Here is a 13,654-nt window from a genome sequence, read left to right on the forward strand (position 1 = left end):
TACACCAACAAAGAAATGGAAATAAGGAAAATTTGATCCTAATCCAAGTAGTAGAAAAAACAAGGAACATAAAAAGAAAATTAACTAAGATACTTCAGTTAATGGCTAGAATTTTTTAATCTTTTTGTCTTTGGAGTTGTAAGAAGTGTGTGTTATTTTGCCTTTATCCCCAAGTATTCATATTTGAGAATTGAGATGCTCTCATGTGATCACTGCTACTTATATCTTATTATCTTATACAACCCTCTATCCTTCTAGATTAAATATGCAATCGAGTCAAATCTAATTCGAATTTCACAACGCTTGAGTTCAACTCGGTTTCTAATAAGTATATTTGAACTTGAGTTCGAGTTCGTTGAGTCTTCAGTTTTACAACTCAAATTCGACTTGAGATATACTTGAACTTGAACTCGAGTAGTTCTAAACCAGAAAAACAATTCAATATAGCATGAAATATTTTCTAATCAATTCCCTAAACAATATATTAAAAACTTTTGATTTTGATATAGATGGAAACCCAAAAGTTCATGTTCCAAAAGTTCTAAATCACTCTAAATAATTGACTTTAGATTTTGATTTTGAACTAAGAACATAAAATAGTAATGACCATAGAATTGGGAAAATAGATTAAAGAAGGGGGAATGAAGATAGAGATAGGAGTAACAGTGAAGATATAGAGAGAATTTTTGTTGGGGAAAAAATAGTGATAGCTAGAGAAAAATGCAAAGCTAAAAGCTAAAGATGTATCATGGTATTTTGAAAAGGATCTATAAATAATTTTACAATTATAAAAGTTAAAATTATGTATACAAAAATTCAATAAGGTTTGCTAGTATTTGAGTTTATATTTTGGAGCTCGAGTTTAACTCGATTTCTCACTTAAGTTACTCAAACTCAAGATTGAACTCGATTTTTATCCTTAAGCGAAGCATTTTTAGAGTCAAGTACTGGATTATTCACGAGTAGCTCAGTTCATTTGTCCCTCTAGTCTGATTAGGAACTGCTATGCTTTTTTTTTTTTTTTGCTCTAACAACCACCCAACCACTTTAAATTTATATTGGTTGCAGTGCATCTACTAATAATAGTACATATACTATCAATAAATAGAAGATTAATTATCGTTTAAATTACCAATAGTTGATTCTTTTATCCATACCTTCCATGACAATCATGCAACCACATTTATTTTAGTTGATCTATTCGATTTGAGGACATGTAGTTGGTTGTAAAACAAACCAAAGACATTAGGTCATTGATCTTACCCTTAAACAATATACAATTTCTAGAAGTTTAATTCCCATAGCATAAAACAGTAAAAGCTACACAATAGCCTCTTGCTAAATAACTAACAGTTCGTTTGGGAGCTTGGATTTGATAAGAAAAGAAGAGAAAGTGAGAGAAATTAGAACTTTTCCTTTGTTTGCGAGTTTCTTCAGAACAAGAAAAGAATGGAAACTGTCAGAATTGGATAGATTTATGTTGCTGATGTAGCTTCAAAAGTTTTTCGCCCATTTATGGTCAAATTTGGATGGAAAGTTGGAGAAAGTTTTGTATAATTTTTTTAAATATCAGCTCTATCCTTAAGTGACTTCTAAACTAAAATTTTAATGACATCTATAACTAAAATCATTCCATTTCTTTTATAAACTTTTAAACAACATTAAAATCTTCTATTCTTTTATTACCTCTTTTTTCATAACTTAAGATTTCTCTTCTGTTCTTTTCTTTTTCCAACTCCCAAATGCACTATAATCATTGAGCTATGATTGACGATATTTTTTTGGATTTTGCTTGCTGAAAAAGTAAAGGCCCATACTTGAACATAGAATAGACAATTGAAAAGAAGATTAAGTAAATCTTCAAAAGGTTCATGTGCATACCAGACAATCAAGGTTAGATGCTATACTTTTATTTTAAGAATTTTTTTTAAAAAAGTAGGAAATTATGGCAAATCTTTGAGAAGGAACATCTTAAACAAGTGTAACATGTTGATTTCGCTAATTCATGAGTTATTAATCAATATAACTAGTATAAGAGCCAAAGAGCTCATTAACTTTGAAGCAATAATTCGTCAACCCACGTGCTGGTCATGTGTGAAGATAATTGATGCGTAGGGCTGCAAACGAATCGAGACTCGCGAGCGGCTCGAGCTCAAAATATTAAGCTCGTTAGCTCGCGACTCGTGAGCTCGAGTATATATATATATATATATATATATATATATATATTATTTTAAGTATATATATATATTTTATATTTTTACTTTAAGTATATATATATATTATATTTTTTTTAATTTTAATAGTAAAATTACATATATATCCTTAATATTTTTATTATTTATTAAGAAAAAAATATTATTTTATTTATTTTTTAAAAAATAAAATAAATATTTTTTATTTTTTCGAGCTCGGCTCGAATCAAGTCGAGCTCGAGCTTGAGGTTGAAATTGTCAACTCGTCGAGCTCGAGTTTGAGTTCGAGTTCAATGAAATTAGGTCGAGACTCGACTCGATTAGGCCAAAACTCGACTCGTTTGCAGCCCTATTGATGCGACATCATTTTCAAAATAAATAGTATAAGAGTTTGAAGGCAATTTGACGTCATTTCAAAATAAAAATAAATTATAGGAGTTTGGACGTGTTTCTCACCATCCAAAATCTAGGGTAAAGAATAGAGACAATAGACAGGGTTTTCTCTGCCGAAAGCTAGTAACAGCTATTAAGAAATCTCTGATCATGAATTGCAGGTTGATTGCTTTTGATGGAGTTAATATCACACACAATTTGTCAAGTTTTGTAACCTATTGAATAAGGAAAACATATTACAATCTTTATCAGCTGTGAACTGGATAAAATAGCTTGTAGCAACATATTTATCAAAACTATTGGCCTCAACAACTTGTTGGAAGCCTTTCTACTGCGATGTGAGATCAGTGGAGCTGACCATATATTGTGTCTATCTTGTGAGTATTATAGTTTGTGCATGTAAAAAACTTTACCTTTGCCCATCAAGAGCTACTCCGCAAAGTTTTGACAGAGTTTGGGGGGGGGGCTAATGTTGATGTTTTTGAATACAACATTTTAAGATTTTCTAAATCCTTTGAAAGTTTTTCCATCCCTTCAAATGGAATAAATTCTAGTGTAGGATATACACTAAGCAATTTTGTGGCCTAATGGAAGGATTAAGGTGCTATAAAAAACAATATTGGGGATTGTGCTGCAAAACACCACCAAAATGAGGGGCTTATATTTCTCAAAATAATATCCTGTTCTGGAGGGACGTACCACTTTTTTCTACTATTATATTTTACTATTTGTTTGGTTAACAAAAGTACTACTATTATTTTTATTTATCTATTCATTTTGGGGGAAAAAAAAGGCAGCCAACCTCTTTCTAAGTTAGACGGAAAATTCATTTTAAAATTACGTGTCTCCAAACAAACCCCAAAACCCTTTTCTATTTGGTTCGAGAGTTTCCTGCAGGGCGGCCTCCTTCTTCAAGCCTCCCAATTTCCTTGCTGCTGGCGGCGACCCGATTTAAGCCCACCCCTCAAATTCCCCTTCTCCAATCCATCTTTGAAAAAACCGACCGCTTCTCCACTCCCCCTTTTCATCTAAAACCGTAAAGACCCAAACAGAGAGAGGCGGGTTTTTCTTGCTGCTGCTAAAAAGTTGATCTTGGGGGTCATGGCGGCCATTTCTCCTTCCTCAGATCGTATCCTTTTTGTTTTTCTGTTTGATTCCTATGCTGCTACTTCTCTTCCTGCTGTCTGTTGAGTGCTCTATCCAGCTTTTTTGTTTCACAATTAATAAAATTTTGCTTCTGATTGATTTTCACGTCGCTGGGTTTTGTTAGGGTTTATGCTTTTCTTTTTTCTTTTTTCCCTCCCAGGTGAGAGAAGGGATGGAGCCTGTTTCTTCTATTTCCGTGGTTCTCTACATGCTATAACTAATTTGTTTTCTGCTGTAAGATTAGATCCTTGTTTTTTTTTCTGTTTCTCTTCTGACTTGAAGTTCTAACAATTAAGCGACCTGTTGCTGGAGTTATTGAATTTATGTAGGGGAAAGAAGAGCTGCTTCGGTTCCCCTTATTCCCCGTGTGTTAAATTCAATGAAAATTGTTTAGGGCTTCTATGCCCTGTTTTTCCCTTCTTCTTGTTTTATTTTTTTTTTGTGATTTTGACGTTTTTGTTTTATTAAATTCGTGGGCCTTATTGGGATGAAGAGCCTGTGAATTCATGGTGAATTCGGTTGTCATGTTCTGTATCCCGTGGAATTGTTCTTCTTTAACTATCGTTGCCAATACAGAAGCTGCAGAGTTGCTGCAGAAACTATCCTTAGATACACTGGACAAGCCCCTCCAAGATCCAGAGCCCACAAACAAGGTTTTTTTTTAATTATTATTATCTACTATTTGGTTTAATTATGCACAATTTTGCAGTGATCTCGTGAGTTTGTGCTGCAATTTTGGTTTCCTGATTGCAATTAAGATCTACTTTCTCCTTTTACCTTTCTGTAGACTCCAGCTGTTCAGTATGCACCTGTTGACATTGCTAATCAGGTCAATGGTTTCAAACCGTTTGAGAGGACTGCAACTTCTCCCCATCCTGATTTTATGGACCCAAGCATGTTCTACAATCCCGCTGGTTACCCATCTTCGACTTACTATTATGGAGGTAAGCTGTAGCTTCAAGTCTGCCGCATATGTATATGCGTGCTTGGATCAGATTGTTGTTTCCCTTCAAGCTCATATCCTTTTTTTTTCCTCCTGTGGCATGCAGGTTTCAATGGATCATCTGCTAATGACTGGGATTGGTATGGAAGTTCTAATGGAGTTGAAATGCCTCCTGTAAGTTCGTATTTGTCTGACACACACTGTCTCTCTGTATATGTATTTTTGTTCTTTGCTAGTTTAGATGTTAGTTTAAAGGTTATTTGAGGAGTTTCTACCCATGATCTGCAAAAAGAAAAAGAGAGTGCGTTGCACGTTTAAACTGGGAACATGGGCCTTTTTCCCAGAGAGTCTTTGAGGTCTTCTTTAATTTTCAATGGACGTGATGGTAGTTTCAGCTGCCGTTTGTCTTTTGTTAGAGTACTATAATTTATTGAAATTTGTGAATTAGGGAATCTGATGCTGTTGGGTGATTGCTTTTGATCTGTGATTGCTTGTCTGCAGGGTGTTTATGGAGATTATCAAAATAGTTATGGCTATACACCTTATGGGACATATTCCTCATCGGGTTCTGCTATGAGGCCTGATAATCCACTTTATGGTCCTCAGCATTTCCAGTATCCCACCTATTTCCAGCCTTCTGCTACAAGCAATGGGCATTTCACAGCCAACGGAGCTAACACTTCCCAAGCTGATGTTTCAGCTCCAGTTGCTACCGACACAGTGCAATTATCAACAGGAACAATGAAAGGGAACCAGAGTTCTGTTGGAAATGTTGTGAGCAACAGGGACAATGGGTCAAAGCCTTTAAGACCAAATTATCATACCCCATACATGAAGTCGACTGATTTTTACGGATGGGGAGGCTTGCCATCAGGTAGAAGAGGCCGCAGATTTCAGATTTGGCTTATATTGATCTTCGCTTTATTCAACAAATGTGCAATTTCTTATCAATTTTCTAACCTGAAGTTTGATCTTGCAGCAAGTTCAGGGAATTCTTCGGCCTTTTCATATGGCAATAATTTTTCTTCTGGAAGAAGTCAGAACCCACACCCTCTTCCACATCTCGTGGTATGTGTTCTTTGAGACACTTGATACCTTGGTATTCAGTGTTTTGTGGAGATATACTGAATGCTGGATCATTAAGCAACCAATGAGACTTTGCCTCCAGCTAAATTTTTTCTTTGAGATTGATTTTCAAATATTGATCTTGATCATGGTTTCTTAGTCTATGTTCCTGTGCCGTTTTTCAAGAACTATATGTCCCCAAGATGTGTTTGGATTGCTCTTTTAAAAGCACATGATGTAGCTGTCTTTCTTTTGCAAGCTTATGCTTGTTATTTCTTTTGTTTTCAACAGCTCGTGTCAGTCAGATTCGTGGAGTCGTTAAGCATGTCTTGGATATGATAGGAATTTTTGCTTTGCTAACAGGGCATGCAACACCCTCGAGCAGGATCAGGGATGGATCAATCTGGTTTCTCGGGTCGGATGTACCCAAATCATAGGATGTATGGCCAATATCCAAGCACATTTAGACGTGGTGCAGGATATGTTCCTAATGGCTTCGATGCAAGGATAAATGGCCGTGGTTGGTTTGCTGTTGATAACAAGTATAGGTCCAGGGTTCGTGGCAGTAATGTACTTGTTTATGGTAGTGAAAGTGTGGATGGCTTAAATGAACTGAATAAAGGACCTCGAGCAAAGGGCTTCAAGGATCAAAAGGACTCTGAAGCTATTACCTTGGCAGTGAAGGGGCAAAGCATCCCCGTAATGGGCAAGAGCGATGAGGATAACCTGCCTGTTTTTCCAGACAGGGAACAGTACAACAAAGATGATTTTCCTGAGACCTACTCAGATGCTAAGTTCTTTGTAATTAAATCGTACAGTGAGGATGATGTCCATAAAAGCATTAAATATGGCATGTGGGCAAGCACACCCAACGGAAACAAAAAGCTAGATGCTGCTTACAAGGAAGCCCAGGAGATATCTGGTGGATGTCCTTTATTCCTCTTGTTCTCTGTAAGATCTCATATTGGTATCCTTCCTTAAAAAAGTTGCACAAGATTTTTTTTTAAAGTGCCTCCAGTTCAGTACTAAGCTCTTGCTTGTGCATTTTTTTTTTCTCAGGTCAATGCAAGTGGGCAGTTTGTTGGTCTTGCTGAAATGGTGGGTCCTGTTGATTTTGACAAAAGTATGGAGTACTGGCAGCAGGACAAGTGGACTGGTTGCTTCCCTATTAAATGGCATATTATCAAAGATATACCAAACAGCACCTTGAGGCGTGTTACGCTAGAAAACAATGAGAATAAACCTGTAACAAACAGCAGGGATACTCAGGAGGTGAGATTTTGACGTCCTATGCTGTTGATTTTTTTTTTTTTCAACGTCCTCTGTTGGTTCTGATTTTTCCTCCCTGGGTTTCTCGCTGCTGCAGGTTAAATTTGAGCAGGGTATTGAAATACTTAAAATAATAAAAGGTCATTCAAGCAGGACGTGCATTTTAGACGATTTTGAGTTTTATGAAGGGCGTCAAAAGGCCATGCAAGAGAAGAAGGCCAAGCAGAAGCAGTTCTATAAGCAGGCAAGTTAACACACATGATGTATTTTATTACATGTCCTTTATTTTGCTGGTCTTGGCAAGTGGTACCATTCAGCTGTCCTCGGCGACTTCTGAGATTATCCTGCTCGTATAGCAGTGTTTTTGGCAGTTGACGTGGTATGTTCTGTCCATGTTGTCATTGGCTAATTGTGGCTGGCATATCTTTCTGAAATAGGTTGGTGATGCGGTGGTGTCAAATGGCACAGAAAAGGATGGGTTGGTAAGTAAACAGGGATCACAAAGATCTGTCGAAGTAGGTGTAGCCTTGGCCAAGGACTCAGCTGCTCCAAAGGCTACTGTTCCTGGGGTTATCGAAACTAGCCCGGATCTCAAGTTTTTGAAAGATAACGGTGCAGTTGCAGCCAATAGCTGAGGACGCCTTGGAACGGCTTTCATGTGGACTCTTAAAAGGAAAATAAAGCTGTTTCAAATGGAGTTTGAGTTTCTAATAGTGGCATTTATTTTTATTTTTTTAAATTTATGACTCTGATTTAGTATTATAGTTGGTTGAGCTTTTGGAATTTGGCAAGATTAGCTACCGCAGTGAATTCTTCTTCTGTGTTTCAGCCCTTGTTTTCTTCTCTTTTCCTTTTCCTTTTCCTTTTTAATGTATTTGTTTTCCCTTTGGTGAGTGGAAGTGATATATGTAGAAGGAGAAAGGTTGTAGTGTAGTGCACCGAAGACATATTGCAATTACCTTTTCAGTCTCTGAGTTGACTTTTAGATTTGCGCATTTTTTCTTTGTCCCGTTCGCATATATACATATATATATTTTAGCTTTTAATGTCCTTTGAAGGGATAATATAATATGTTAAAGCTTCAGCATCTTCTTTTGCTTTTTTATTTTTTTTATTTTTTTTATTTTTTTGAGTTTAACTTGTTTGGGGTTTGGGTCAGTCTTTTTCTCATTGGCAATAATGTGTACTGGCCTCTTCTTCCTTCGCTGTTACTACTATTAAGCGGTACGGTGGTGTTCTTATGTCTCATGGCCATGGCCTGTTGCAATGTGTTATGGTATGGTGGTGTTCTCAGGAATCAAATATGCTAAAGAAAGTACTACTACTGGTACTGTATCCGTCTTCTAATTTGCGAAATCCAAAATGTGGTGCGTGGTTTTATGATTCTTTCATATTTGTTTGAAAAAAAATTGAAAAGTTAGAAAAACAAAAGTGAGGAAAAATGACTTCTGGCGAGAAATTATCAGATGATGCTGACACTTTTGTCTAGACGGATGAAAAAGAAACGAAAGGAAAAGATTTGGAGAGAGAGAGATGGAGCTGAAATTATTATTATTGTCTCCTGTTTGGGATTTTAAGTCAAACAAACTCAAAAATGTCTTTTACATTTCATTCCCTTCCCTTCCCTTCATTCTCACAAGTGGGAAAAAAAGTCTATTGTGTTAACTGGATTGCATTTTTTAGAATTTTTTGTAGAAAAATTACCGTAGCGATTTGATGTATGTGAAGAAAAAAAGTAATAGGAAAATGTGATCACGGAAAACAACGCAATTTTTCGGCGAAAAATGACTGTCCAAACAAGGCTTGCTCGTCAGCAAAACCTGTAAATATAAGAGGCCGCTTGGTACAAAGGTATGGGAATCAAGAATTGGAATCCCCACCATATTTGTTGCTTGTTAAAGAGGTATGGGTATTAAAAAATTCAAATGAAATCTAAAAATCTGGTCACTCTCAATTCCCGACTGGATTGGGAGGTTTTGGTTGATTACCAAACCTGACTCCTAAATGAAATATAAAAATCTAAAAATAAATAGGAATCTTCTCTCCTTCAAATCTGGTCTCTTCTCATACTTCTATCTCCACCACTTTGCATCTTCACCGGACATTCTCCTCTCTCTCCCTCACCATTCCTGTGTAAAAACACACCTTCTTACTTCTCACCCCAAAACCAAATTTTGCTACTTTTTATGGTTTAATAAACCTACAATGAAGTTCTTTAAAAACCTAACTATTAGCAAAATTTCCATCTAGAAACAGTAGTCGGTGATGATGAGATTTATGTGTGATTTTGGCAGTAAAAGATACCCAGAACCAAAGAAGATGATGAAGTTTGTAGTTTAAATTCAGATCTATCTTAGATTGGAAAAGTTTGGAAATCTTGAGGCTAAATATAATAATTGTAAGAGCTCCAAGGTAGCAATTAATTGTGATTCTATCTTGCATTCGCCAACGGTGGTGGTTCAAGGAAGAGCTGCTGTCAATTGGCCGCCAACGTTGGCGGTATGTGCAACGAGGAAGAAATAGAAAGAAAATATTTTATCCTGATACCTAAACCTAAAATTTTTTACCAAGCAATATATATTGGAATGATGGCATAGGGCCATACCCATACTAATTATTTATATATGATACCAATTCCAATTACAATTGCGGTTCACGAACCAAGCGCCCCCTAAGTAAATGTGTAAAAGGAGAAGTTTCTCAATCTAGCAAGCTACTAATATTTGATTCTTGGTTATTTTCTCAAGATTCCCAAGAAAGAAAGTTCTAATCATTTCTCTTGTCTGCTTTTATCTATCTGTGTATTTTTTTTTCAATTTATTTATTTTGTTTTCGAAGATTTCCTCTCGTTTGTATAATTTTTCTGATAAAAGTCAAAATTTAGGGCATAATTAAAGAATTCAATCGAATTTTAAATTACAAGCACACCTTCTCTTCCTCTCCACCTTCACCCAACAAAAGAAATTCCCGTTTGAATTGCTATTTTTAGATTTCTTTTTTTTCAGAAAAATATACTATAATAATTTAATGTATTTGAAATAAAAATAATTAAAAAGTATAAAAAATTATTTTACAAAAAATCACAATCCAAACACGGACACAAAATTTTCGAACCTATGCCAAATCATCAGACTAGACGAGTATATGTCCACCACGGACGGAATTAGTACCGGTAGCATGTAGGTAATAAATGGCTGCTGGGGGCTTCCACTCTTCCAACCAAATGGCAGGAGGAGGAGGAGGAGGAGAAGTAGAAGAAAGAAGCAGCAACCACAGAGGAGCCGGAGCCGGAGCCGGAGCCGGAGGAGGAGGAGAAAGCAGAGTCCCAGAAATCCGGAAAGACAGCGTACAGAATCGGTGGGTTATATTCTCCCCCGCAAGATCACGTCGCCCTTCTGACTTCAAGTCCAAATCTAGTACTAGCAGTGGCAATCCACCCGACCCACATTCCCAAAATTGCCCATTTTGCCTGGGCAATGAGCACCTCTGCGCACCCGAGATCTTCCGGGTCCACCCCTCCCATTCCGCCCATTGGAAACTCCGGGTCATCCAGAATCTCTACCCTGCTCTCTCCAGGGACAACTTGCCTGTGCAACCAGAGCAGGTTGATGATGAATCAAGCTCCAAAACCTCCTCCTCCTCCTCTAAGATTGGGAATAACAAAGTTGCTGGGTTCGGGTTTCACGACGTGGTAATCGAGGCCCCCTTTCACTCTCTTCAATTGCTTGATCTTTCTCCCGCTGAGATCGGGGATGTTTTGCTTGCTTATAAGAAGAGGATCCTCCAGCTTCGCTCTTACCATTCCATTCAATACGTTCAGGTTTCACTCTCCTCTTTTGCTTCTTCTACTAGTACTCTCTTCTTTCTTGGGCATATGTTCTTTACCAGTGTTTCTTGTAACTAGTTCCTTTTTTTTTTAATACCTTTTGGTTAAGGATGTGTCAATCAGTGAAAGGTTGAAATTTTCTTTGTTTCATTTTAATAAGTGATACTAGTTTAATCTTTCTTTTTGGATTTTGATTTTGTTGCTCTCTGCTTTTGGTATCAAATGTAATCAAGACGTTTTTTTCCCCATCCCTTTAGGATTTATGAAATGCTAGACTGTATTTTTTCCCCAAAATCTAAAAGCAACCTGTTAGTAACTTAATATATCCCCTACCTTGTGTTGGGCTGAATTGTGGGCTGTTGTTGATCTGCATGTGTTCACAATGACGAATGAGATTGAGCTTATAGATGAGCTCCAAGCTCAGTAGAAATATAAATTGGAAAAAAAAAAAAAAAATCTTTGTAGCCGCTAATTGAGTCAGTGTACCAGTTCTAAGACTTTTAGCAACCCTATGCTGATATCCAAGAAGGTTATCTCACAACCCTGACGAAATTTTGTAACCGCCTTGCATTTGCGCAAGTTATTTCCACAAATCTTTTTCTTTCATGTATGGACTTCATTTATTTGCTGGTTTCATTCTTGAAATTCCCGGATGGACCTGAGTTCAATTTGTAGCGAAGCCCATAAACATGCATAGCTACTGGTTTTGATCTTTCCCTGGCCTTTTCCAATTCACCCCCGGGTGTTGATAGTAGGTCAGGTGAGCACGAATGAGTTTTCAGTGCTGCATTTGCTAGTGTTTAAATCGTTATCCCACTTCTCAGTGAATACTTATGGTATGGTTCCAGCCATACACAAAGTCTATCTGATTGATCTTTCCTCTCATTTGTCTGCTCCTCTTTTGGTGAATCTCTGTCTGTAGCACGTTTAACTTTTGTTCACATCGTGATTTAATAGGTGTTCAAAAATCATGGTGCCTCAGCTGGTGCCTCATTGAGTCACTCTCATAGTCAGATTATTGCTCTTCCAGTTGTCCCCACAGCAGTTTCTGCTCGTATTGACTGTATGAAGCAATATTTTGAGCAGACAGGGAAGTGTAACCTCTGTGAGGTTCGAGTGGATGACTTGCTAATTGATGAATCAGCCCATTTCATATCAATTGTTCCTTTTGCTGCTACTTTTCCTTTTGAGATATGGATCATTCCTCGAGACCACTCTTCTCATTTTCATGAAGTGGACAATGAGAAGGTAATCTTTGCCTTGCTTAAGCCTTCATTAACATAACTATCAGAAAAGCAAAAAGAAAAGGGGGGAGGGGGGAGGGGAAACAGACTGCAAGCAGCTTAACTGAGCAAATTGACTGTACTTGGTCAATGTAACTTGGCATAGTTATGCTGAGTATATAGCTAAAGGCAAGGACTTCTTTAAATTGGGCTTGCAAACTTCTTAGGTACATACCTGGGAAAAGTATAGCTGATAAATTCAACTTGGGAAGAAAAGCGGAGGGGGAATTGTACCTTAATGTTTGCTATATGTATTTTTTCCTTGTGTGTGCGTGTGTGTGTGTTGAGGGGGTTGTGGGCTTCTTTTGTCTTGTATAACATGTCCAATTTTCACTCTGCACTAGCTATTGTTTCTCGTTTTCACTTGCAGGCAGTTGATCTCGGAGGATTATTGAAACTCTTGCTAAGGAAGATCTCCTCGCAGCTGAATGATCCACCTTACAATATGATGATTCACACTACTCCATTCCACATAAATCCCTCATGTTTAACCTACACGCACTGGTTTCTTCAAATTGTACCCCAGTTAACAATAGTAGGAGGGTTTGAAGTAGGAACAGGATGCCACATAAATCCAATTTTCCCTGAGGATGCAGCAAAAGTGCTAAGGGAAGTACAACTTTGAAGTTAATCATCGGAAGTTTCGAGTAGTATATTGGGGATGCGGATGCAGCACTTTCACTGAGAAACAAGCATGTATAGAGCGTTAACAACATAATCTTGCTACTATTTTTGAGTGCCATTTGGTGCTCAGAGTTGGTATGTTAGAGATGCATTTGATTTAGGGTAGGAAAAACAACTCAATGCCTGATAATGCATGCAGCATGGTTTTTGCTGCTTTGGATTTTTTCACTTTGGAGCGATTTGGATCTGCTCGTTTTTCTCTACATTTGTTTATGCACATAAGCTGGACTCTCTTTTGTGAGTCTCTTTTAGAGCGAGTTGGGTTGGATTGTGTGCTTGTTGTTTAGTTAGAAAAGTGGTCGAAAATGTTACACTCTGAATATATGAGGAACTATTTTACTCTATTTTGGAGCATACGAGGGATCATTTATTTCAATTTGGATCAAAATGAAGGAAAATCCCCCTTCATGGAACCATTTCCTCACATTGTAGGATGGATAACCTTTTTCTATGCGGTTAATGTAAAGATTTTTTTTTTTTTTTTTTGTAAATATAAACAAGTTTAGATTATGTTACATAATATGAATTCAAATCTCGTATCCGTGACATACATTCAAAACTGTTAGTGTAAAAAAAAAATCACCACACCGTCAGCGTATAAAAAGTTAATCCTTGTGAAATAGTTAATAGTCATCCATATTTCAACTAATAATTCAAACTATTAGTACAATTCAAGGGTGAAAAAAAAAACTCTCATCTCACTATTTTAACTGTGAATTTAACTTCATGGGATAATAATAATATTCAAGGAGGATAGTAGAGAATCTCTCAAAAATGAAATATATATTTTATTTGTCCGCCAGCGCCAGCCAGAAACTAGGGTAGAACATTTATTTATTTTTTCTTGGGG

At 36.9% G+C, this 13,654-nt stretch overlaps 2 protein-coding genes across 2 annotated transcripts; both read left to right on the top strand.

The window, feature by feature from the left end:
- The first annotated feature begins 3,422 nt into the window (after window positions 1–3,422).
- LOC113695130 (YTH domain-containing protein ECT4) lies at window positions 3,423–7,980 on the top strand. Its single transcript, XM_027214109.2, has 10 exons — window positions 3,423–3,717; window positions 4,311–4,387; window positions 4,522–4,678; window positions 4,784–4,851; window positions 5,179–5,551; window positions 5,657–5,745; window positions 6,106–6,693; window positions 6,802–7,014; window positions 7,109–7,255; window positions 7,449–7,980. Exons 1-10 carry the CDS (start codon window positions 3,690–3,692, stop codon window positions 7,644–7,646), a joined length of 1,938 nt encoding a protein of 645 aa, XP_027069910.2. The 5' UTR covers window positions 3,423–3,689; the 3' UTR covers window positions 7,647–7,980.
- A 2,134-nt stretch (window positions 7,981–10,114) lies between these two features.
- Window positions 10,115–13,110, top strand: LOC113694650 (ADP-glucose phosphorylase-like). The gene is made up of 3 exons (XM_027213505.2): window positions 10,115–10,831; window positions 11,795–12,085; window positions 12,491–13,110. Exons 1-3 carry the CDS (start codon window positions 10,202–10,204, stop codon window positions 12,743–12,745), a joined length of 1,176 nt encoding a protein of 391 aa, XP_027069306.1. The 5' UTR covers window positions 10,115–10,201; the 3' UTR covers window positions 12,746–13,110.
- The last annotated feature ends 544 nt before the right edge of the window (window positions 13,111–13,654 follow it).

Source organism: Coffea arabica, chromosome 6e (genome assembly GCF_036785885.1).
Source record: "Coffea arabica cultivar ET-39 chromosome 6e, Coffea Arabica ET-39 HiFi, whole genome shotgun sequence".
Lineage (NCBI taxonomy): Eukaryota > Viridiplantae > Streptophyta > Magnoliopsida > Gentianales > Rubiaceae > Coffea > Coffea arabica.